Below are 26114 nucleotides of genomic sequence, written 5' to 3'. Positions count from 1 at the left end.
TCTTTGTGGAGGCAAAAAATTGGAAAATAAGAGAATGTCCTTCAATTGGGGAATGGCTGAACAAATTGTGGTATCTGTTGGTGATGGAATACTATTACGCTCAAAGGTATAAAGAATTGGAGGAATTCCATGTGAACTGGAATGACCTCCAGGAATTGATGCAGAGTGAAAGGAGCAGATCCAGGAGAACATTGTACACAGAGACTGATACACTGTGGTACAATAGAATGTAATGGACTTCTGTACTAGCAGCAATGCAAGGATCCAGAGCAAGGCTGAGGACTTATGAGAAAGAAAACTAGCCACATTCAGAGGAAGAACTGTGGGAGGAGAAACACAGAAGAAAAACAACTGCTTGAACACATGGGCTGTTGGGGATATTATTGGGATGTAGGCACTAAAGGATAACTCTAGTCCAATTATCAATAATATGGAATTAGGTCTTGATCAATGATATGTGTAAAACCCAGTGGAATTGTGCATTGGCTAAGGGAGGTTAGGGAGGACTGGGGGAGAGGGAAAGAACATGAAACATGTAACTATGGGAAAATATTCAAAATAAAAAAAATAATTTCAAAAAAAATTCTTTGGACAATCTATGAAGTTGTAGCACAGCGAGGCATTATTAGTATTAGAGCTAGATTGGGGGGGAAGAGCACTGCCCTGAGAATGCTGTCGGTCACTAAAAAGAACAGGGCTAGGGGCAGCAGCTAGTTAGCCCAATGAATAGAGAGCCAGGCTTGGAATCAGGAGGACCTGGGTTCAAATCTGGCCTCTGACACTTCCTTGCTGTGTGACCTTGGGCAAGTCACTTAACCCCAACTGCCTAGCCCTTACAGCTCTTCTGCCTTAGAATCAATATTTAGTATCAATTCTAAGATAGAAGGAAGTCAAATTTGAGAAAGAGAGAGAGAGAGAGAGAGAGAGAGAGAGAGAGAGAGAGAGAAAGAAAACGAGAATAAATTCCATGGAAATGAGAGGGTGGGGTTTACTCACATTTTATGGGTGCCTCAAAGGATTTGGCTACAGTGACCATCACATTGGTGCCAAAAACCTAAGAGTAAGAGACCCAGAAGGCAATGAGAAGAGGAGAAAAGAAGCTAGAAATCTCACTTAACCAAGGGCTTTTGGCATCATCAGGAAGGAGCTGGGTCTTCCCAGAAGCTCTTCTTCAGCCTTTGCCTCACCAGCCCATGGTCAGGGCACTTCAGAACTAGCATTATTACAGTGATCTTAAGAAACTACAGTGGTAGAACAGAGACCTGGATTAGACACCAGAGGGCCATAGTTTGACTCATGGCTCTGACAGTGATTAGCTGTAACCCTGGGAAGGTCATACTTCCTCTTTCTGAGCTTCAGTTTATCTCTCTGTAAATTAGGTTAGGCTTGATGAGATGACATCTAGAGCAGGAAGGGACCTCAGAGGTCACCCAAAGAACCCCCTTACACAGATGATGTCTAAAGTCCCTCTCAGCTTGAACATTCTTTAAATTTTTTTCTATGAAGCACAGACCAAATTTTTTGGGAACAGCAACAGCCAAAGGGACTTATGTCTGACTCCTGCAGCCCATGCATTCCAGGAAATCCCAGGAGGCTCACCCAGAAGATGTCGTAGACAAAGAGGCCTCCGAGCAGGATGCAGCCTGTGCTGACATTATTGAGGTGCAGGAGCTCCACTCCATTGAGGGAAAAGGCCAGGCCAAAGAGGTTGTTGGCGATCCAGTGCTGTTGGAGAACAATGTCCCCCCGCCCAGCCCGGGAGGTGAGGCATGCTCCTGATGGGAGCTGGTATCTTCTCTCTCATCTCCCCCATCCATCTCCCCCATTCCCCAGACTCACTTTCCTTAGCAGATACCAGACTCCGATGACACTGCTCAGGGTCAGGCACACAAGATCCTTGCTGTCAAACTCATAATTGACAATTTCTGCAACAACAGGGGTGGGGGGAAGAAGGTAAAAGATCATCAGGTCCAGGCCCTTTGCTGGAAAGAGGCTGTGTTCTAGATCTTCAGGCATTTGTGGGGAATAAGAGGCATGTGATCAGGTCTGCAAGTCCTGAGACTTACTAAGGAAGAAGCAATGCTTGCTAAGAAATTGGCTCCTTTTAAAGGCAAATCCTCCCTATTAAGTGGGAAATAAAACCTCTTTCTCCTGAGATAATAACTTATAAACTAAGCAAACTTGTGAAAGTTTTAAGGTGAAGGGAGAGGAAAAGATGAACAAGGTTAGGAATAAAGAAATAGGAGGAAGAACAATTCAATTTAATTTGACCAATATTTATTAAGAATTTACAGGGCACTAAGAGCCCTGTGTCAGATACTGAGAAGATTTAAGTTTTAGGTAAGATATGATCTTTGCTGTTATGGAACTTGTAGGGGGATAAAACGCAGATAGTATTAATACAGAGTATTCCATAATGAGTGCGTCAGAGTGGTGTAAACAAGGGCGACGAGGCCAAGGTGGGTCAATCATTACCCACAGTAAGGAATGAATGAAGGCTACCTTCCTAGGATTAATCCATCCATTAATCAATAAGCATTTGTGAAGTACCTTCCATGTGCCAAGCTGGAGGCACAAAGACAGGTGGAACAGCCTCTGCCCTTGAAGAGCAGGGACTCCTACCTATTTTAATAAATTGGTAACAACTTTGGAAAACGGAGCACTAGCAACGGGGTACGGGCACACATGCAAAGATTTCTTGGAGAAGTCAGAACTTCTAGAAGCATTTCTTCTTCCACAGGGTTAGTAAATGTTAGTTGTTTTACAGAGGACTATTAACCCTTAGATGCTGGGCAAGCAAAAGGTTACAGGGAAAGATTTGACTTCAGATCGGAACCTAAGGCATAACCCTAGAGCTGGAAGGACCACTTCAGGGTCAGAAAGGGAAGAAGCAGGAGGTGGAATGCTTAAGAACCCATGGCTTAAAGCCTAAGGAGAGCTTTAAGAGACAGAAATTACTGAGGAAGGAAAAAAGAAATTAAAAGGCAATCAGTTCCTTCATAGGTCTACAGGGATGCCGTCTTAAGAACCTACCTTCCTTATTCTCCCCAGAGCCTTGTGTGAAGAGTAGTTGATACTGCTTGTTAGGGAAATTTGCTGGGAAGAACTTGTTCATGATGGGGCTGGAAGAGAAAGAGAAGTTAGCAAGTAGAACCCTCCATCAAAACAGGCATAACCAGAGAGCTGTGAGATTGGAGGCTCTGAGGTGAATTCCTGGCTGAGGACTGGGCTAGAAGAAAGGACAGACTGGGAGTTATAGTTCATAAGATTTAAAAGTAGAAAGGTTATGAGAGCAAACTTAGTAAAACCTTTCTCATTTTATAGACAAGGAGACATGAGATGATTTGCCCATAGTGACATGGAGAGTGAGTACAACATACTGCCTGGATAATATGAGGGAAGTTTCACTGGTCACATATTTGGATCTTATCTCCATTCTCCACACCTAGGCTTCAGTGCTGGAATTTAGAACTTCCTTCTGGAGGAGCAGAAAGATGCTGGGCCAAGAGTCAGGGAGTTTAGGGTTAGGTTCCAGACCTGCTATTTACTAGCCATGTTGATCTTGGGCTAAAATTACTCCCTTCCTCTGGATCTAAATTTCTTCTCCTATAAAATGAGGATTACCTGTCCTGGTCATCTGCTATGAAATTCACAACAAATCAGTTTGCAAACTGCACAGTGCTACTTAAAGGTAAGCAGTTACTATCGTTACTTAGAAAGCCACTTTCCTGCCCCTTCTCTCAATGTCCCCATCTGTAAAATGGGCTCTTCATAGGGCAAAGAGCTACTGGGTGTTATCTAGACATGAAGAGGCCATTACTGATTTCTACTTAAAATGTGGGGCCAAGGAAACACGAGTGCTTCTGGAATGGGCTGCTAAGAGAATTGATTCTTATGGGAATAGCAACATATTTCCACCACTTTTCAAGGCGTTTTTCTCATAGCAGTACTGAGTGAGAGGCAGGTACTGTTATTACTGTACTAATTTTACAGAAGAAACTGAAGGTCAGAGAGGAATCTGAACTTTCTGACCTTCACCCAATTAGGCAGTGATGAAGTGAATGGGGTCAAACCTCTGCCCCAGGTCTCCTGACTCTACACACAGAGTTCTTTCTACATCTTGGTACATAATCCACAACATAAGGCCCATGGCAAATGAATTCCCTTCTCTGGGCCTCAGGTCCTTTCTCCTTAATTTGGAGGCCCCTCTCTTTCTTTTTGCTGTAGCCTAAAGATCATCTTACCCCAAATCCTCAAATATCCCCTCACCTGGGTTGAAGGGCTGCATTTATCTGCTCTCTCTGGGGGGTTATGGCCCAGTTGTACTCACCTTTCCTTTGCCTGGAATCTGGAAACAGTTTCCCTTGCCCCAGGGTATCTTGAGTTAGCCTTACACTTAGTCTTGGGTAAGCTAAAATATCTTGTCATCAACGTCTATTGCTTTGGGTATCTTGGTCATTTTTCCTTTACTTAAGGGTAGAAAAAACCCTATACAATCTTTGAATCCACACGAATATCAGTTCCAAGTCAGAAAGGCAACAAGGGCTAAGCAACTGGGGTTAAGTGACTTACCCAGGGGTCACATGGCTAGAAAGTATCTGAGGTCAAATTTGAATACAGGACCTCCCATTTCTAGGCCTGGCTCTCTATCCACTGAGTCCCCTAGCTGCTCCTTAATGTGCTTCTTAAACCCTGGCCCCCAGGACTCTGTGTTCAATGGGTCTAGCACTCCCTATTTTTGGACACTTTCTCTCTTTCTTTCTGCAGCCCAACATTGCATTACCTCTTTTAGCTGCCATATCACACTGCTACTTCATATTGAACTTGCAAGGCCACCATAACCTCCAGATCCCTTTCAGGGTAGCTTCTTTCTTTCCATGCCTCCCACATCCAATTCATGGGTCAGGACTCTTCATTTATCTTTACTAGATTTCACCTTATTTGATTCAGCTCAGTGCTCCAGCCTCTCAAGATCGCTTGGGATCCCATCTGTCATCCCTTCCTTTCTGTTTGGGGATCTGAGGAGCTTGAACATAGTTCTGAACATAGTTAAGCAAGTGCTAAGGCACTGCTGACCCCATAGCCTGGTAGAACCTAGAAGAACTTCAGCTTTAATGGCCAGAACTGCCAAGAACCTAGAGTCACCTGCATGCTGCAATCAGACAATAGAGGAGTATTGTTCAGGACCACACTGACATCAATACTCCTACAGAAGAGGATCTATTCTATAAGGCTGGAGATTTTGGAAAAAACTCAAGTGCAAACCTCAAAGGTTGACAGTCTCAGAATTTTTCATCTAACCTGAACAAAGGGACAGTGAACTAAACCAACAGCGACTGCAGCTGAGAAGTAGCAAAGGGAAAGAACCATAAAATGGTTCTCTTTCTGCTTCTACTAGTATGTTCCTTTTAGGTACATGAACACTAATTTGCTAGGTATTAAGCAGGAGCTAAAATGGAGCTGAGAAAGTGGATAGGGCTGTTGGGGACACTTAAAAGAAATTATTTCTGGTTTCAGTTCCAATTGTGCCTTTGGGTAACAGTAACTAAAACCATGTTTTTGTTATTGCATTAACACATTTCTCCTTTCCTTAGCTGAGATATGTTTGGGGATTGGCTCACCATGCAATCAAGTAGTGAGAGATGTGAGTGCACGTGGCATTGATGAACCCAGTGTGTTTATGACCTCACTTGCAAACAATGGGCTCCACACTTCATAGTACTCATATCCTACATACACAAACAGGGGCTTATTGAGACAGAAGACCAAACTGGTGGTCAGGATTACTGATGGGGAAGATGTAACACTCAAAGAGGAAAACCTTTCAGGCTGTGTACTAGTGCTTGTGGAAGCCAAAATGATGGTTCTGAAAGACACCTCTGATTCCTGAATCAATCCTAAGTGTTTAAATTGGAGAGGAATGGTCTTATGAAAGTGATGGCAGGACTCTTCTGAAAAGACTGCATTGTTTTCCCTCCCTTGGAAAGATCAGTTTTTTGACTCAGCAGATCAGAAGTCTCTGATGCCTCCAGGCATCCTGGCAATTCTGGATTTGATCTTTATCAGGAATCAACAATAGATTAAAGGACTTGTAGACCTAAACTTCAGCAGACAGACAAATGTAATATACAGCCCTAAGTCAAAGGGCAGCAAAAAGTTCCTTGGAGAAATATGCTGATGACAAGAGGATGAGGTCCTGGTGTGTATGTGTCAGGGTTAGAGAATCAGCCTCTAGAAGCTTCTCTAGAATTTAATTTGAGGTCTCTTTTAGGACCATAAATTTTCAAGAGTTGGGGTGGGGTGGGTATCTTTGAGAACCCTTTCCCCAACACAAGACCAGATCTATTAACACTTTTAATCCCTGTCCCTTATCATCTTTCTTGTGCCTTGAGAAACAATTAAGAAAAAGGACCAAAAAAAAAAAAAAAAAAAGAGGAAAGGACATACACTTTAATTTAATATCCCAGGACTCAGTGTTTGAATAGTAAGAATTCCCTCTAATTATAGGGTTTGCTTCCAGACCTGTGTCCCATTATTTTGCCTCTGTGATTCTCAGAGGGTGTAGCTGGACTGTATCATCAGTTTCTACCACGTATTCCAGAAAGTGCAGGGAACATATACTTGCAATCATATATGTCAGCTGGAGTCTACAGAGAGTGTCACAGTGTGCCATAATCTTCTCTGGTAAAGAATGATACTGTGCCATGAGCAAATAGAAGCTTGAGAACTGCTACTGCTCTCCATGGCAAGTCCAGCTAATCCAGTGGCTTAAGTGTCCAACTGTGCCTAGTTGCTGACAGCACAGTTAAATCAGTTGAGGAGTGGCAGCCCCAAAAATCCATTTGTTATAGGCTGAGCCTTTCTTACCATAGGTTGCCTCTGGTCCTACCTGGCATTCCTTTTCCATTTCTGTAATCTTCTACCCCTGGAACTTTACATACTAGAAATTTCCACATGGTATAATTATTCTGTATATCTTATATTGTGCCGTATATGTATTCTATGCTCAATAACTAGCTTCCTTGATTATGACATAAGAGACAGGAAACTAATGAGACATATAAGAGACACTCTACCCTTACCTATAAAACCTTTGACCTCACATCTGTTCCACCAAGTTGCCCTGATGTGTGAGATGGGACCTACTCATTCTACAATTAACTAGGAAAGAGGACTTAAGAGTAAGCAGGGTACCAGGCCTGATGGGCTTCATCAACTGGGATCCTCAATTTCCTCCCTTCTCCTACTATAAACTGAAGATCATCTTACCCAATTCCTAGTCCCCTGGTTGACAGTCCTAGACGTTTTGCCCCATGGCTGGGTCTTGTACCCACTCCCCACTAGTAGTTGTCATCTACTATTATCTGTTTCTGGTGAAAAGGATCCAGATCTATCTTTTGTCCTGGACCTCTTTTTCCTTGATGGCTTTGAGATATCTCAAGTTAAGTTTTATCTTTCCTTTTCATGAATTAAAATGTACCTGCAAAAAAAAAAAAAAACCTCTGAGTCCCCCAAAACAGCTCCAGTGGACTGGAATACTCCTTGAAAACATCCTTTGGCTCTACAGTTCCTCCAAGTGGGATCATGGCCTCTACTTGCAACATATCTGAACTCCTGTTTGGGAAGGGCTGTTTGATTTTTGTTAATACTATTAACAAGAGCAACAGCACCTCAATTTCTCTAGCACTTGAAGATTCACCATGGATTTTCTTCATTACAACTCTATAAGGCAGAGTTGCAAATACCAAGTACCAGAGAGAAGAGGAAACAGAGATTCCGAGGTGAAATGGGTATCCCAAAGGAAGCATCTCCCCCCACCCAGTTCAAGGATCCTTCTAATGCCCAAGCGCTTCTGAGGAGAGCTTCAATACACTGTAAAGCTGCTTGGCATATGACGACAATGGCAGCAGATGGCACAGCAATGGAGAGGGGGATGACCTTGGGACTGGAAAGCTCTGGGCTTTAGACCCAATTCTGGTTGGGTGACCAAAACAAGTTGCTTCATCTCTCATTGTTACATGGGAGTCTCTAGAACTCCAAGTCAAGAGCTGAATCACTTATCTACATTCCTGGGGGATGAAGTTTCTCTACACTAATGGAGTCGTAGGTCAAACTCCTCCCAAACAACAAGAGCATCCATATGTTCTTAGGGCACTTTATGCTTTCTATCTCATCAGGTCACTTGGGTCTCACATTATAAATGGGTTGAGAGGGGGTGGGCAGGGCAGAGATTATTATATTTGTTTTATAGGTAAGGAAACAGGTCCAGATAGAGGAATTGATGAGAGCCCAAGGTCCCCATGATCTCTGACTGGATTTTAGGCTTTTCCCCATGTTGCCCCAGCTAGAGATCCTCGAATTCAACCTTCTCCTTTTATAGAAGAGGAATTTGAAGCCCAGAAAGGAGAAGCAGCTTGTCCAGTGTCACCCAAGAACTAAGATTCAAACCCGGGCCCTCTGAATTCCAAAATCCAGTATTCTTTTCACGACAGAAATTCCAGGTGTCCTTCCTTTCCCAATCCCATTGTGAGTCAAATGAAGAAGCAGGACACATGAGCCCAAATATTTTGAAATTAAGGTCTGGTGCTTTTCTAGAAAGGGAAGAAATGCTAGAAATAAGCCCCCAATGTCTGGGAAGGGCCCAGATACCAACATGACCTGAAGAAACTGAAAACAGGAAATGCTCTTCAGGTTGCCCAGCTTCTTAAGTTGTAATGGAGATGAGGTTTCTCTCATCTCTCTCCTCTGTCTGTCTGTCTGTCTGTCTGTCTGTCTGTCTGTCTCTCTCACACACACCCCTCACTCTTTAAATTAGGTTGAAGAATTGTTGCTATCCCCAGAGCATCTTGAGAAGGTGCTTTAAGGGAACAGGGTGTAGTGAAAAAAGGATCAGGAATCAGGATATATGGATTCTGGTCCTGGCTCTACTTTTAACTCAGTGTAACCTTAAGCAGATCTCAATTTCCTTTTTGGTTTAGTAAAAGAGTCAGATTAGATCAGCTATTCTCAAACCTTTTGGTTTCAGGATCCCCTTTGCACTCTTAAAATGTAGTGTGGATCCTTGAAAGAGCTTTTGTTTATGTGGATCTATCAATATTTATTGTATTAAGTTTTTGGTTTTTTTTAAACCTTTACCTTCTGTGTTGGAATCAATACTGTGTATTGGTCTAAGGCAAAAGAGTGGTAAGGGCTAGGCAATGGGGGTTAAGTGACTTGCTCAGGCTCACATAGCTAGGAAGTGTCTGAGGTTAGATTTGAACCCAGGATCACCCATCTCTGGACCTGACTCTTAATCCACTGAGCCACCTAGCTGCCTCCTGTATTAAGTTTTAAATGTCTTAGTATAATTATGAAAATAGTTTTGATTCATGGACCTTCTGAAAGGGACTTGGGATCCCATGACCACACTTGGATAATGGCTGGACTAGATGCTTTTTATTGCTCCCTTTAGCTCTGACACGCTCCTTGCCTTCTGCTGAGACTGCTATTTATCTCCAGAACAAAGCCCTGAGCTCTGCACAGAGTAGGTGCTCAATAAATATTTGCTCATGAGAGACAGTGTGTGGAGTGCTAGACTTTGGACCAGGAGAGACGCTGGCTTGAATTCCCAGCTCTTCACACTGCCCAGCTGTGTGCCTTGAACAAGAAACTATCTTTTTCAGGCTCAGTTTCCTCACTGGTAAAGTGGGATGCTTTCACTCCATCCAATACAGAGCTATTGTGAGGAAAGTGCTCTGTGAATTTTAGATTGACTATACAATGTGAAATCCTGCTGTGGATGATGACAACAATGGGAAGAAGGCTGTAAATATCCCTCATTCATCCCTGGGGAAAACAAACAAACAAAAAAACCAGCTACCCACATGAAGAAAATTAGTCTCTATTACCTGATGGTGTGAGAGAGAGCCAAGATCCCCAGCACGAAGAAATACATGGAGAGCAAGAGGTTGATGTACTCTTGAGAGAAGATCTGAGGTAGAAAAAGAAGCAAACACACACACAAGTGGTTGAAAGTATGTTCCCCAATAGCCACCATTAGAGCCAAGGCTTGGTCCCCATTCTTACTAACCATGTTAAAATTTCAGGCCCGGCATTACCACACTTCTTGCAGGAAAAGCAGGAAGGGGCCAAGGGTTTTAGGCAATCTAAGGTGTCCTCTGGCTCCCTGTGGCTTCTGTGGCTGAGTAAAGAGAGAGACCAAAATATGGCTCTCCAAAACTCCAACCCAGGGTTGCCTGGAGGATACATCCTAGTGTTACTCAAAGAAGCATCTCCACTTCTAACTTTATTTAATACCTATTAAAAAGATGCATAAATTGGTTCTTTTTCTTTAAACATTACCATCACTTCCAATGATTCTTCCCTCATTTCAACTGAACCCTCTCCTGTTAAAAGGAAGTGTAATTAAGCAAAACAAACCAACATCCTGATCACGTCTGCCACTGTTTGCCTTACTTGGCACCTCTAGTCCATTACCCTTTTGTAGAGAAGCTGGTCACTGCATGGATTGGAGTTTTTATGTATGTCGCACCTCCTACATGCAAAATAATGTGCTTGAAGGGTAGGAGGAACACAGAGATAAAACTGATCCAGGATCACTTTTTTTTTAAATGTTTTTTTTTTTTTTAAACCCTTATCTTCTTTCTTGGAGTCAATACTGTATATTGGCTCCAAGGCAGAAGAGTGGTAAGGGTAGGCAATGGGGGTCAAGTGACTTGCCCAGGGTCACACAGCTGGGAAGTGTCTAAGGCTGGATTTGAATCTAGGACCTCCCATCTCTAGGCCTGGCTCTCAATCCACTGAGCTACCCAGCTACCCCCCAGGATCACTCTTGAGGAGATGACGGTTTCGGTTTAGCAGAGTGATAGGACATGTGCCCAAATATGCAATGACAAAAACGGAACATACCTGGATCCTGGCCTAGAATGTTCTCCACAATCTAACTTTAGCCTCTCTTTTTCTGCCTTCATCTTTTACTTTCCCCCTTTGAATACACCTTTGTTCCAGCCAAACTGGATAATTTGTTCTCCCCTGTTCTCATCTTCTGTCTCCATTCTTTCTTTCATTACCATTCCCCATGGCTAAAAATGCTCTCCTGCCCAGCCTTATCTCCATTTAAGTCTCTCTCTTCCTTTGAGGCTTACTAGCCCAACACAGTTGCTATTTCCTTTATTAAGTCTTTCCTAACAGCACCCCTTAACCCACCCCTCCCCAGTAGAAGTCTTTCCTCCTCAAACTTCTCAGAATACTTTTCCTGGACTACTTCTCTGCTCTCATTTCAGTTTTCCCTATTCATAGTTATTTGTGTTTTTGGCTTTTCCCTATTCTCCTAAGAGATTGTACACTCAGTGAGAGGTGATATCTAAATGAATGGAACCAATGAGGTCTGCCCTGAGAACTTCAGGAACTGCAACTCAATAAGCATGACATTACAGCTTAGTTTCCCATTCACCACTGACTCATCATTCTCTCCCCTGGGGGAAGCTCACATTGGCAACTCAATATTGGCAATAGGGAAGGGAAGGAGGCTCCCAGGGCTCCCAGTAAATAGTAAACTCCCCAACCTTTCTCCCTTCAAGGCAATCCTGGCTTTCCCTATCTCCCAGGGGTGTCTGGTAGATTAGCCAATAATAACTCCCCATCCTATAATACTTTCAGGTTTAACAAATGCTTTTCTAAACAACCTTGTGGTAGGTAGGGCAAATATTATTCTCTCCATTTTACTAGTCAGGGAAATGCAAGAGAGCAAGAATGAACTGTTCAGAGTTGTATAGCTAGTGTTAGAGCAGGGATTGGAACCCAGATCAGTATGCTTTCCCCTGTCCTGTGTTTGCTGCCTTCAATATAAGATAATGGCTGTCTTGTGACTAGTCACTCTCTCCCTAGGAACTTAACAGACTCCCCAATGGTCTCCTTTTCATTATGCAAAGGAGGCAGCTTAGGACAGTAAGAAGAGTCTTCAAGTTAAGAGTCAGTAGATCTAGACTCTTTCTAGTGCTGGCTTTGCCACGTCTTAGCTGTAGAACCTTGTATAAATCACTTTACCTCTTCTGCAAAGCTGGTCATGAAAATCTTAGCATTCCTTCTATCCCTTTTAGGGCTGACACAAAGAAAGCATTTTATATTAATGTCAACTATATTATGGCATCACTCATTGTAGCCTATTATCTAGAATTAAATCCAGGTTTCCCAGCATTTCCTTACACAAAGTAGGAATTCATTAAGTGTTTATGAAATTGAATTTAATCATCTAATCTTTGTAACTCCTCAATTCTTTTCTCTGTTCTAGATTCCCTTTGTATGAATACTTTCCTTGTTAGCCTCTTCCTGCTAAAACAAGAGTTAACATTTTTGGGGCCACAGAACATGATAGCAGTCTGATGAGGCCTATGGATCCCATCTCAGATTGTTTTCAAATGCATAAATATATAGAATTCCACAGGAAACGGATTATATTGAAACATCATTTATATTATATATTAATATTATTGTACATTTTATATTTTTCATTACATGTATTATATTAAAATAAAGATGTAATTTCCCCCCATCCAAATTCATGACTGCCTACAACCTATCTAAGGTCTCTTTGATGGAGAGAACCCAAGGTTAAGAACTTCTGCTCTAGACCTTCCAGACACACTGCTGCCCAGGACTTCTGACCTCATATTATGAGAACTTGGCTCTCCTTCCTGGTCTCTGACTCCAATACCAGTCATTGCTACACTCTGCTCTGCTCCTTTACTCCTGCCATTCCTGCTATACATAGTAGCTATAGTCTTGCACATTCTTTCCTTCCAGCTCAAATGTCATTTGCTTGCTATCCAGGCAAATTACTGTTCTTTCTTCCAGCTTTACAGAACACTTTGTTCCTCTTACAAACTTCTCTTCATAATCTTGGTTCTATGTTCTACCTCTTGCTACTGTCTCCTCACCCTCCATCTGAAAACTACACAAAAGCTTTACTTTTTATGTCTCACCTGACCACATGCCCCAATGCCAAGCATCAGGCCCTGTATAAAGTAGTTAATGAATATTTGATGAATTAAATTTCCCAAGACACAAGTTTATATATCTATATCTATTCATTCTAGCCCTTCCTCACTCATACTTATGGCAGTTCATCTGGCCCCTTTCATACCTGCCTAATCATGAGAGACATAGCATGTGGCAAAGTCTACATTTGGCCCTCAGGAGGGCCCTTGGTTGGATTTATCTTCTCAAGTCCTTGTGACATGGATCCTTCAAAAGCCCTTTCTCTTCCACATTTCCCAGGGAGGTAGGAAGTGGGAGGCAGATCACGAAGGGACCAGTTCCAAGTAAATCTGAACCTAGAGCTTCTGGAACAGTGATTCCCAAAGTGGGCACCACCGCTCCCTGGTGGGTGCTGCAGCAATCCAGGGAGTTGGTGATGGCCACAATTTTTTTGTATTACATTCTATTCTGAGTTCAATAAATAGTTTCATAATTTCCAGGGGGAACTAAGTAATATTTTTTCTGGAAAGGGGGCAGTAGGCCAAAAAAGTTTGGGAACCACTGTTCTGGAAGGATATTAGGTTGGGGGTCAAAGTAGGGAGAAATACACAAGTATTCAAATCAGAAGTAAAAAACTCACTTTAAAGAAGAGGTAGAGGCCCAAGAGTGTGCAGCTAGCAATGATGGGAAACCGGGCAGCGTCTCGACTGGTAATGGTCTCTGGCATATCTGAAGCATTCTGCAATCAGAAGAAGGGCATTGGTTTATCATGAAATTAGGTGTTCCTCTAAGGTGCTTTTAAGGGGGAGAAGTCCCTAGGGCAGTGATGGTGAGCCTTTTAGAGATGGAGTGCCCAGATGGTAACCCTCATACTGCATGTGAGTCCCCCACTTTACCCCAGACAGGGTAGGGAGGTAGTGCTTTCATTGGGTGGCTGGGCAGAGGGGCAGGTGATATGAGAAATGTCTATAGGTGTGTGTGGAGAGGGGGAGGGGAGCAGTCCTCTCTGGCACACATGTCAAAGGGCAAACTCTCATACATCCTAAATATGAAGCCAGGGAAAACTTTACTTTCAGATGATTTCCTGACCACAATCCTGAGGTAGAGATTGTAAGGATAATTATTCCCATTTTATAGAGAAGGAAGCTGAAACTTCTGGAGGTTAAAGGCAGCTTGGTATAGCAGAAAAAAAGCAGTATTATGAGTCAGAGGGTCTAGATTCAAATTCCAAAATTTGTTCAATTCAAAGCTGTTACTTTAAGCTTTGTGACTTTACACGAGTCACTTAACATCTTTCTTCTCTGTAAAATAGGGGGTGACTTCTTGAAATGATGACCTCTTAAAATCTGGTCCAGTATCCTTCCCACTACAGGATGCTTCTTTTTATCGATACAAAGTATAGGATGGGGAGCTCTGGTTATAAAGCAATTTATGTGAAAAAAGACCTGCGAGGGGATTTCCCTTGTGAATTACAAACTCATTATGAACCAGAAGTGTAAAGAGGCCAGCAAAAAGGATACTATCCTCACACTGCATTAACAGAGGTCAAACATGTGGAACAAGGTGAACAAGGTGTCTCTATCCTCTGCCCTGCTTAGGTCATATCTGCAATACTATGTTGAGTGATGGACGCCACCATGTTTTAAGAGAGATCCACTGGAGGAACTAGAGCTAGTTATCATGGAGAAGAGTCAGGGGAGACTTAATCTGTGTGATCAAATATCTGTCACCGGGAGGGCTTGTTTTGTGTGGCTCCAAAGGCCAGCACTGGGTTTATTGGTGGTGGGATTGGGAGAAATGCAGGAAGCTTTTAGTTTGATCTAAGGAAGAACTTCCTAACAATCAGAGCTATGCCACAATGAATTGTGCAGGAATGAGGTCCCCATCACTGGATGACCAGCTATTGGGGATGCTGAAGTGGAGATTCATATGCCAGGCAGGGTTGAATGGAATATCCTCCAAGGTTCCTTCCAGCTCTAAGACAGGACTGTAGAAACAAAATATTAGGCTTAAGAGGGTCTTGAGATTTCAAAATGGAAGAAGCCTTAGATCCAATTCTCTCAATTCAATATATATTTATTAAATACTTACTATCTGATAGGCCCTGGGATATAATGACAAAAATCAAAGTCTCTGGCCTCAGAGAGCTTATATATCATGGGGTATTTGGGGTGGAAGATAATGAGAGGGGGGGAGGGGAAATAAGTACACAGGTAAGTAAATATAAAAGACAACAAAATAATACAAAATAAATACAGGCCTCAATTATAAGGCATATACTCTAGAATTAAGCCTTGAATGGATGGATGTGAAGAAAAAGTACCCCAGGCATGGGGGCTAGGTTATTCAAATGGACTAAGACAGGAGAGGAAATATCATGTATATGAAACAGCACTCAGGATCAGTTTGACTAGACTGTTGAACACATGAGGAAGAAGCAGAAGCCTGCTAAGAGAGGTTCTACCACACAGTAGTTTAGGGGCTGGGTCAAAATTCAAACCCAGGACTTCTGCCCAAAATCTAGTGTTCCAATTATACCTCCTTGCCATATCCTTATCCAAGCAAACCATGTGACCAGTGCCTTGGGGAAAGTTCTCATCAGCCCCATTGGCTTATAGCTGAGGCCAGAAATTCACCAACAAGGAAATCTTGTGTTGTTCCCTCCAATAGCACAAATACCTTTGGGAAACACTACTAATCACTTGATCCAAAACAGGTAATCAGATCCATTCTGGCCAAAAGAAGATGGTCCACTCTCAGAATGGGGAGGAGACACATGGATCAGGCCAGCTCTGCTGGGATGAAAGAAGAGGATCTAAACTTGTGTACTCTAAAGGGGCAGGAAGGCCTCAGAAACACCCTGGATCCAAGGGTACTGTAGGAGGAAGGCACTGGATCCTAAATTTTGAACCTGTGGGATGCTTTGAGATGATCTTGTTCACTGCCTTGCATTTACCTTCTTCCTTAATTGAGAGATTACATCAGAGAGAGCAGTGACTTGCTGATGCTTACACCATACAATGACTTTTGGTAAAGACAAGAATAGAACTTTTGCCTCTTTGGGGCAGGGCATTTCCCAGTCTGCCTTTGACTACTTTTCTGTGGCTAGGAGGATGACATTGCGGGGTAGGGGTGGGTGGTAAAGCAGGGGCAATGGTAATGCCCTCAAAACACATCATCTTTTCCCCCAGGACTTGAGTCACATAACCTGAAGTTGCTTAAAAAAGTTTGAGGATGGGTAAAAAAAACAGTCAAAAAACCCCAGAACTCACTGCTCTGAGTATGCCGTCCCCTACTGGAAGAAAGACAAACTTGGGCATCACAGGGACTTCCTTTTTCCCCTCTCCCATGCGGCAAAGACTAGGAAGCCGGTAATCTATCCTTGACATTGCCTTATTATGTAACCTGCACCAAGGTCTTCATCCTCTCTGCTGCTCTCTCTACCTGAAAAACGGAGTTATTACAGGTAAATTCCTTAAACTCATTAAAATTTGTATAGAGCTTATAGTGTGGACAGATTAGTACCTGTCTACAGAAAGGAGTCCAACTGACAATACTGGAGATATAATTTGAAAAAGACAGTATGACATAATGGCAAGTGTGTTGTTCTTAGAAAGAGAAAGCCTAGAAAAAAATTCTAGTATAATCTCAATTCAAATTTTGGACCCTCAGTTTCCTCCTCTGATATTGAGGTTGGAGCCTTGGTGGTCTCTATGGTCCTCCTATCTCTGACCTACTATATTTTTTCTTTTTTCCTTCTATCTTAGTATTAATTTTAGACAGAACAGCAAGGGCTAGGCAGTCAAGGTTAAGTGACTTGTCTAGGGTCGCACAGCTAGGAAGTGTCTGAGGCTAGATTTAAACCCATGTCCTCCTGATCCAAGGGCTGGTGCTTTATCCTCTGTGCCACTTAGTTGTCCCACTACACTGCAACTTTTTCAATTGATATAAAACTCATAACTTGATCTATGGGTAGAAGTCTGGTACTGTTCTCCATGAACCAAATTATTATAAATTTGCAGTTTTCTTATGTTGAGTTTTGATAATATCAGAGAAACTATTTTAAAATCTGGCTGGCAATTCAGATGTTGGATTTTATCTGGAAGTTTCCTTATGCCACAGAAAATAAATTAGGTTTCTGAACCAATTCAAGTTGGAGGTCTTAAAAAGGCACATTTATGAATACGTGCTGGCTTATGAAACACAAACATAATTAGTGAAACCCTGATATAAACAGCAAGAATTCAGCATCCAATTGCAACCTAAAAGCAGTTATTAGACTCTGACAAATGCAACAGGAATTGGCAACTCACTGTAAAGCCCTGAGGTTTTAGGCTTTGCTGGAACAGTGGAGTGTAGAGAATGGAGCCCTGGATGGAAAACTCAGGAGACCCAGGTTCCAGCCCAAGTTCTTCCACTGACTTGCTATATGACTTTGGAAAAAGTCATTTCACATCTGGGCCTCTATTTCCCCATCAGTAAAATGAGAAGTTTGGATTAGCTCTCTGAAGGTCCCATATAGCATTAATGCTTTATGTCCTAGGGTCCCGTATAATTGGGAATAACTACCCCTCAACACCTAAGGTACTTATTATCTTTCTTCTATAGTGTTTTTTCTGATGTGGGTCTATCCTTTTACTATATCACTGTTAACAGGAGCACTTAAGGGCTTACATAGAGATGTCTGAAACCAGAAGTATGCTGAAAGTTGAGAATATTCTATGCCTGGAGTCAGATGATCAAAGCTCAAGTCCCCTTAATAGCTTTGACTATGATAAAGTCAAATCACCTTGATGAGTCTCAGTTTCCAGATAGGTAAAACAAGTGAAAATGATAGTTGGACACTCCACCTCTAGGCCATTGAAAGAGCTTTGTAAATCATAACATTCTAAAGTAATGCCAGCAGCTATTATTATTGTTATAAAGATATAGGAAAAGTACAGAAAACTAGGTCACCTCCATGCCTCTTTTTATTTTTCCTCTCAAGCTAGAGTGATTCTATTATAACCACTATTGCTCTTCCTTCATTTACTCAGCTACGAGCTTGAACTTCTTGGGAGGGAAGAAAGACTAAGAATTCTCCTATGGTGTCATCAGGCAGCACAATGGAGTGTGGTCTTAGGAGGTGGGAATAAGAGAAGGAGATGCCAGCTGTTTCTTTAACAGGCTACTATTCTGAAAGCTCAGGCATCTATCTCTTCAGAATGTGGAAGAATGGCAGCCAGATTAGAAACAGTTCAGTTGTCTGTCTTTTCTGAGAATGGCCAATTTAGGGCAGGAGAAGGGTTCACCTGAAGTTCTGTGATCCTCAGCTGACCAGACAGAAGGGAGTGAGAGTAGCTTTTGGCCTACATTGTGTTTTAGGCATGGAAATTTAAAAGATGAAGGTCAGGGATGTAGGGTGGTATGATTTTAGAAAAAAAATAGAAGGGGATGCAAAGAGGTCACAGAAGATAGGGTCAGCTTGCCAGGAACCAGGATAAATTTAATGGGGGTGGGGAATGGATGGGTGGGACAGAAACAAACTTTGGTATATCATAGACATGGATCAGAGAGGATTGAATGGTAGAGGAGAAAAGGTTGAGAGGTGTTGTGGCTAAAGAATGCCTGGAGATAGGGAGGGAGGGAGAAAGAATAGAGTTGCAGCCTTTAAAAAGGATAGAAAAGGTGACTTGAGGGATGGACAGGATGCCAGGAGCAGCTTGATCCATAAGTCAGGAAAAGGCAGGCTAGCTAGGGCTAATTGGGGGAATGATGAAATTCAAGGCAGAGACTGAATATAGCCTCTGGATACCAAATGGATCATGTTGGTAGACAAGGACTGCCCTGAATCCTCAGCCATGTAAACAGGAGGTGTATGTTTTAGGGGGAGGTGAAAGAAGATTTATCATATGATATTGGGATTTCTCACAACCAGAAGAAAGGGAATTCAGGATTGGGGTTGGACCTGGGCAGGTACCAGGGCCTGATTCTGTCTCATAAGGGACTTATGTCGGACCTATTCTTGCAGGGGGAGGAGGAAATTTAGGCCAGAGGCCAAAAGAAGAGAAGCCAAGGTCAGTTTGAGTACCTGTGGAAGATGAGTATGGGACAGGACCTATCTTAGAGAATTCAGGGACCAGAAGGAAATGTTCAGGGGTCTCAAGGCCACACTGGAGCTTTTAAGGGTGACTGGGGGAAGTGTGTGCCAATATTGGGGCTGGTTGCATTTGTCAAGGGCAGGTTGGGGAACCATCTGGATGTGTGTTGGTGTTTGTGTTTTGTATATGGGGCTGGGCACTTATTGTATGTAATATGTGTGTATGCAACTGTGTGGGGGTTTGTGTCTGATGGGGTGTGGCTCCAGAATTGGGGTCTGTCATAGTCTAAACATGTGTTTGGGTGGGTGGTGGAATTCCGGGCGGTGGCTCGATGAAGACCTAGGACCTTGGGCTGCGGCTGGGCCTGGATCTCAAGGCTGCGGTGGTGGTCCCGGTTCTGGATGGGGCAACGGGGATGGGGTGGGGTGGGAGGGAAAAGGCTGGGGTGGGTGGGTCTACCCCCCCTCTTCCCCGCCAGGGAAAAAGAGGGAGGGGTCGTGCAGGGCAGCGGAGCTTCACAGCCCCGCGACAAGGCTGCGGAGGGTTGGGGGGCGGGGGTACCGACTCGGGCTTCGCAGGGTCCAGACGTACCTTGCTGCGGGCGCAGCGCACCGAGCGCAAGGCCCCGAAGAAGATGGGTAGTAGCGCCATGAGCAGGAGGCTGCCGTAGGCCAGGGCGATGCCCTCAGGGGTGGAGGGCGGCCGCGCCGTGCCGTTGGTCGTACTAGGGGCTACGGAGGGCTCGGCGGGGCCGCTGCCATTGTGGGGCTCACTGAGGGCCGAGTCCATGGCTGAGGTTGCGGCTGCTGCGGCTCCAGCTCCGCCGCCGGCACTGCAGGGGAGGGGAAGAGAGGAGGGGAAGGCCACGTTCTCCTAAAGAAACAGGATGTGACGTGCTGGGTCCCGCTAAACGCCGCGCATGCGCCGACCCGCCTCCTAGCAACAAGCTTGATGCCGGGAGGTGGGGAAAGGGTGGGAGGACAGCGTTGCTAAGCAACCGGATCTGGTCCAAGAATCGGACGCAGAAGCCTAGAGGTGGGGATGGAGCATGGGGAATGAGGGAGAAGGAGAGGGCGGCCACGCTGCCTCTACGCCACACTCTACCGGGAACCTAATCTCAGTTTCTGATACTTCCAAAGGTCTAGTGTTTGTAATTCGCAAATTACTCTCTGCGCATCCCCTCCAAATTGTAACATGGTGTATGTAGTAAAAAGAGCACTGGATCTGCAGTCAGGGGCCCTTCTTTGATTTCAGTCTCTCCCTCTTACTATCAATGTGGCATAATGGTCTTGGGGTCAGGAACATTGGGTTTAAATCTTGCCCCTGATATTAGTAGTGTGACTTTGGACAAATTTGCCTAACCTCTTTGAGGCTCAGTTTCTTTATCTGTAAAATGGAGAAGAGAACAACACCTGTACTGCTTAGGGTACTCAAAGGATTATTGTAAGAAACAAAGGAAATTACGAATATCTGAAGTTCATCTTTGCAAACTTTAACATACTATGTACATGTTAGTTGTTATTATTACCTGTGTGATTGACCTTGGGCAACCGCCTTCCTTTATAAAATGAGGAGGTTACATTAGAGCATTATTAGAACCCTTCTATCTCTAAATAGCTTAATCCTTCATTTTCACCTCCTATCAACTATTTGATTATCTGTTAAAACCAAAATTTCATGTGCCTACTATCTCACCCCAAGCCTTTTATATTTCAGCTTCTATTATAGAGGCTAAATACTTTTTCCCTCACTATTACAGGCTCCCTACAAATCCTTTCCACTCTTTTTGCATCTTGCCTTTTAAACGATCCCATTTCTCTTCATCAGATCTAGAAACAATGTAAACTCTAATTTTAAGACAGGGTATAAAAGAGCCTTATCTGTCTCACAGAAACAACAGGGATGGACTGGTCAGCTGTATTGTGAACATCTTATCATAATTTCTCAATGATTAAAACAACTTATACTATTGTGCACTCTGTGAGAAAGTTACAAAATATATAAAATATCATCCTCATGCTTCCTGAGGTGGTTAGAAGAAGGTGGCATTTTTTCTGTGCCTTGAAAGATGAAGAGAGTTTTCATAGGCCTTAGTAGGGAAAGACATTCCAGATAAAGTAGATGGTATGAGCAAAGCCACTGGGGCAGGAAAATTCAGGAAGTATTTGGATACTCCAAAAAGGATAATTTATGCATTAAAAATATTGAGTGCCTACCTTCTCTGGATAAGTCAACAAGACAAATCAATAAACTCTATCTCTATTAGTGAGTATTTGTTTCAGTAAGTAAAAACTTGCCTTTTCATCCTCCCACACCAATTGTTCACCCTCCAGCTGAGAACATAAGGGGAAAACCATACCCCAAACATATATGATTCAGTCAAAACAAATTCCACATAGTCTATGTCCAAAAAAAATTTGTCTTATTCTACACAGCGAATCTTTCACCTCTCTCTCAGGAGGCAGATAACATATGCGTTTCATCATCAGTCTTCTGGAACTATGGTTGGTCATTATTACATTGATAAGATTCAGGGAGCCATCAAACCCACCCTGTCTAACATGGTCGCACGTAGGATCCTTGGACTGTAAAGTGGCCTCAGGGAGGATGGAATTACCCACTCAGACTATCCTGTGTGACCCCTGTCTTACTAACACACCCTATTATTGGAATTATAATGATCAATAACACTATTCAACCCCAGGGAAATACAGAAGAATAGCTGAAGGTTGCCTAGGGCCTCTATAGTCTCCCAGAAAAACCCCACCCTTACATGTAATGATACAGAAATTCCCCTAAAAAGTTACTTCATAACTACCCAGTAGATAGTGAGTTAATGCTAAAGATTATAAACCCTAACAAAACTGTACTTGGATTTTTCACTCCCATGTACAGGAGTTGGCATAATAACAGGCTAGGGCTGTTTCCAAGCCTCCCCTAATCCCTGATTCCATATGTTAACATAGGAAGGACAATGGATGAAAAATAGAGAAGTTGTTCTGTGAAAATACTGGTGTGTCCCACCCCACTGAACCGTTTTGTTAATCCTGTAGCCTAGGAAACATGTCAAACATATCTTTGAAAATATTGAAAGTTACTGGAGAATGAAAAGTTGTTAGTAACAAAGTTAATGTATGACTTATTAATTTTCTCTAAGAAAAGATGTATGCTGAAAATGAAATTCCATGCCAACCATGTGTAATCTTAAAAGTGTATAAAAATAAAGATAGCCCAAGCCTGATCAGAGCAGTCTTTGTGATGCCTGGCAGAAACTCTGTCTATCATTTTCCTTTCTTCTTCCACCAATGCCATCATCCTCCAAGGGACCTCTGGACCTGTGTGGGCTGGACCCCTGCAATAAGAGTTTCCACTGGATTTGTCTTTTATATATCCAAATAGACCTGTATCACAATCAAGGTGGCCTATTAAGATCACTAGACTTGGCATCAGTAGACCTGTGTTCAAATTTCAGTTCTGATACGTTCCAGCTTCAAGACATTATAGTAAATCATTGCTTTATTCCAAGTCTTAGTTTATTCCCCTATAAAATGGATATAATAATGCTTGCACTGTATCCCTCTTGGAGATGTTGCAAATAAAGGGCTTTGTAAACATTACAATGCTATAAAATGTAAATTATTGTTTTCAGTGTTATTATTCTTATTTTAGCTTTGTCCAAATCATGTCTTGTTTCTAAGGAGAGACATCAAGAAGTCTGGGTCAAGAATTTCAGCAAATACAACCTTAAACTAGGACTTTTAACTTTCATTCATTATTCCTACAGCAACCTTCTAAAGTAGATAAAACAACTATTATTATGCCCATTTGACAGAAAAGGAAACCAAGTTCATCATTGATGGAAACTATATATGGCTTTTGTTCCTTCTGAGGCCTATAAATTTTTTGAAATCTTTACCTTTTGTTTTAGAATCAATACTAGGTATTGGTTCCAAGCTAGAAAAGCAGTAAGAGCCAGCAATTTGGATTATGTGACTTGCCCAGGGTCAGACAGCTAGGAAATGTCTGAGACCAGATTTGAACCCCAGACCTCCTGTCTCCAGGCCTGGAGCTCCATCCACTGAGCTGCCTAGCTGCTCCTTGGGGCTTATAATTTGACATAGTTGGACTCAAAATATATCCTGCCTCCGTTTAGTACATAGCAGCCATATAGGTGGCATAGTAGATGAAGACTTGAATTCAAATCAGGAATCTACTTAACTGTATGAGGGTGTTTTCCAAACCTTAAAGGGCTTATATAAATGCTACTAGGAGGGAGATTGTACAAAGGAAGAGGAGAGGTTGCTTGGATTTTTTTATTTGAATCATCAGGTTGGGTGACTAGAGTGGTAAGAATGTCACAGATTTCTTCATCCTTTAAGATTTAAATTAATGTCCAGTAGTCCAAGTATTATATTTTATAAAGTTTATTAATAATCACTTAAAGTAGAAGGAATAAAAAGGAAATAGAAGTATAAAAACCCAATTATCTAACAAAAATAAGACCATGTGAATAAATTCTCTTTACTGCTCAAAAAGCCCACTGGCAGCAGCTGCGGATTACAGGAAGAGAGTCAGATGCGGGGCTACACAAAACTTATATCCTCCCTACATCAGCACCTAAGGTGAGGAGGAAAGTGGTTTGCTGGGAGCTGAAGTCCAGGAGAGCAGGTTCTAATTACACAATCCTCATCATTTCCTAGTTTTTTAGGAGCATTGGATTTTGAGACATCAGTAATAATGTAATCTGATTCTCTCATTTACAGGGAGGAACCTTAAAGACCTTTTCTTCCACTGCCTTTATTTCGTAGCTGGGGAAACAAGTTCAGAGAAGGGAAATTAATTTACCCAAAGTAACACTGGTACTTCAAGTCCAGCTCTTTTTTTTTTAAACCCTTACCTTCCAACGTAGAATCAATACTGTGTATTGGTTCTAAGGCAGAAGAGCAATAAGGGTTAGGCAATGGGGGTTAAATGATTTGCCCAGGGTCACACAGCTAGGAAGTGTCTGAGGCTAGATTTGAACCCAGGACCTCCTATCTCTGGGCCTGGTTCTCAATCCACTGAGACACTTAGCTGCCCCCCTCAAGTCCAGCTCTTGATTTTAACAAATGTCTAATTATTCTGTTCTGGATCTTGTGTGGTAGTGTGAGATGCAAAACTAGATATAGCAAAGACTCTGCCCTCAGCAAGGAGGGAAGAGAGGAGGGAAACAATTTGGATCATATAACTTTCACAAAATTCATGTGGAAATTTGTTATTAAAATAAAAAAATTTAAACTGGGAAAAAAAAGACTGCCCTCAAGAAGCTTATAAATTCCTGGGGGAGGGGAGGAGAGACTGACACAAAAAACCATGATACAAGGAAGAATTAGATGAATTCAAAGGAGAGATCTGGGCCATATGCCATAAAAAATTTGAGAAGAGAGCACTTGCTTGAGAGTCACATGACTACAGTATTTTAAAATGTACAGATCAAGGTTTCAAGTTGAGATAGAATACAGCTTGGTGGAAAGACTTAAATGAGAGCCAGAACACTCAAGGTTCAAGACCCAGCCAGACATTTATAAGCTGTGACCATGGTGAGGGAATTAGAAGAAGGTAGAGGGAACTGAGTGAACCACACTGACTCCATCTTGTATCTTAATTCTGGAGCTAGCTCAGTTCCTTTTCTATTTATTTATGAGTCTAGTCCAAATTCTGCCTTGTGAGAAAACTTTATTCAGTTGTGGGAACTGAGAGGAAACCTTTTTGAACTATTTGAAGCTATCCTGGGTGACTGGGAAGCTGGACCATCTTTCCCTGTGACTTAGAGACCCTTAAATGAGGACCTAGATTATGCCGACCAGAAACCTAGTTAGATCCAGAGACTGATGCAGGGATACATTTAAAGCAACCCATATGTCTTGTCTGGTCAATCAGTTATTGTTTCCATGTTCCTTTGATTGAATACAGACACTGGGCAGCAAGGGAGGAGTGGGACATCTTTTTATTTTCTAATTTCAGGAAGCTCTTTTTCTCCCTCCTAACTGGAAAGTCTTTAATCTTTCCTTCAATTAGAAATAAGATAACCTAATTTTGTATCCCAGTTAATTGTTTTCTTTTAATTAATTGGTCTCATTTAATTGTTTTTAATGCACAAAAATGTCTTTAACTTTATTTGGAATCCAGTGCCAAAGCTGAGGGTCCTGATTTGCTAGGCCATTAGCATACATTGCTTAATAAATTGTTAAGTCTCAGAAACCCAGACCTTTATTTCCTCAGTCATTTCATCTTTCACCTGCCAAAATGGCAGTCAATCAGTCAACAAACACTTGTTAAGCATCTACTATGTGTCAGGCACTGTGCAAATCAATTTCTTCCAGAAAAGCCTTAGTTTCCTTACCTGCAGGATGAAAATAATAGCACCTATGTTAACTTTCTCATAGAGATTTTATGAAGGAAGGGCCTTACGAAGGTAAAGAGATAAATAAACGTGTACTTCTGTGAACAAAAATACTTTTATTACTATTTATTTCCTGCCCACATTTATCTTATCATTTTATATTTTACTGAATTTTTTAAATGCATTCTGTCAATTGATCTTCATGACAGTCTACATCTCAGTATTTATCTTTTCTGGATCTGGGCTCCAGATCAAGGACATTCAGGTATTAGGTCTCACTTTAAGGAAGTTACTTTCTCTTTCTGGGTCTTACTTTTTACATACAGAAAATAAGGAGATTGGATGAGATGTTCTCTAAGGTCCCTTCCAGCTCTAACATTCTGTGTTCTAATTTATTATTATTATTTTTTTTTTTGCAGTGTTGGATATTTGAAGTGTAAGGGTACTCACTGCTCTAACATTCTACATTTTACAATTTAAGGGTTCTTTTAGTTCTATCATTTTATATTCTAAGGATTCTCTTTATTAATTAATTAATTTAGAATATTTTTCCATGGTTACCTAATTCATGTTCTTTCCCTCCCCTTCCCTTCCCCTCCCTGAGCTGATGAGCAATTCCACTGACTTATACATGTATTATTGTTCAAAACCTATTTCCATGTTATTTATATTTGCAG

The 26114-nt window shown here is 42.2% G+C and overlaps 1 protein-coding gene across 2 annotated transcripts in view; it reads right to left on the bottom strand.

Moving 5' to 3' along the window:
* The window catches only part of HM13 (histocompatibility minor 13), a 34292-nt gene extending 14376 nt beyond the window's left edge, over positions 1 to 19916 (bottom strand). For both annotated transcript variants that reach the window (XM_044661537.1, XM_044661538.1), the window contains exons 1-7: positions 19647 to 19916; positions 13616 to 13714; positions 9888 to 9970; positions 3034 to 3122; positions 1840 to 1925; positions 1600 to 1725; positions 997 to 1054 (exon numbers count right to left, since the gene is read on the bottom strand). In XM_044661537.1, the coding sequence (XP_044517472.1) occupies positions 997 to 1054; positions 1600 to 1725; positions 1840 to 1925; positions 3034 to 3122; positions 9888 to 9970; positions 13616 to 13714; positions 19647 to 19844 (739 nt within the window). In that variant the 5' untranslated portion in view covers positions 19845 to 19916. The remainder of the gene's footprint in view (positions 1 to 996; positions 1055 to 1599; positions 1726 to 1839; positions 1926 to 3033; positions 3123 to 9887; positions 9971 to 13615; positions 13715 to 19646) is intronic.
* Positions 19917 to 26114: the final 6198 nt, after the last annotated feature.

Source organism: Gracilinanus agilis, chromosome 2 (genome assembly GCF_016433145.1).
Source record: "Gracilinanus agilis isolate LMUSP501 chromosome 2, AgileGrace, whole genome shotgun sequence".
NCBI classification, from domain to species: domain Eukaryota; kingdom Metazoa; phylum Chordata; class Mammalia; order Didelphimorphia; family Didelphidae; genus Gracilinanus; species Gracilinanus agilis.
Note: the sequence above shows the minus strand (reverse complement) of the source record. Positions and strands in the feature narration are given on the sequence as shown.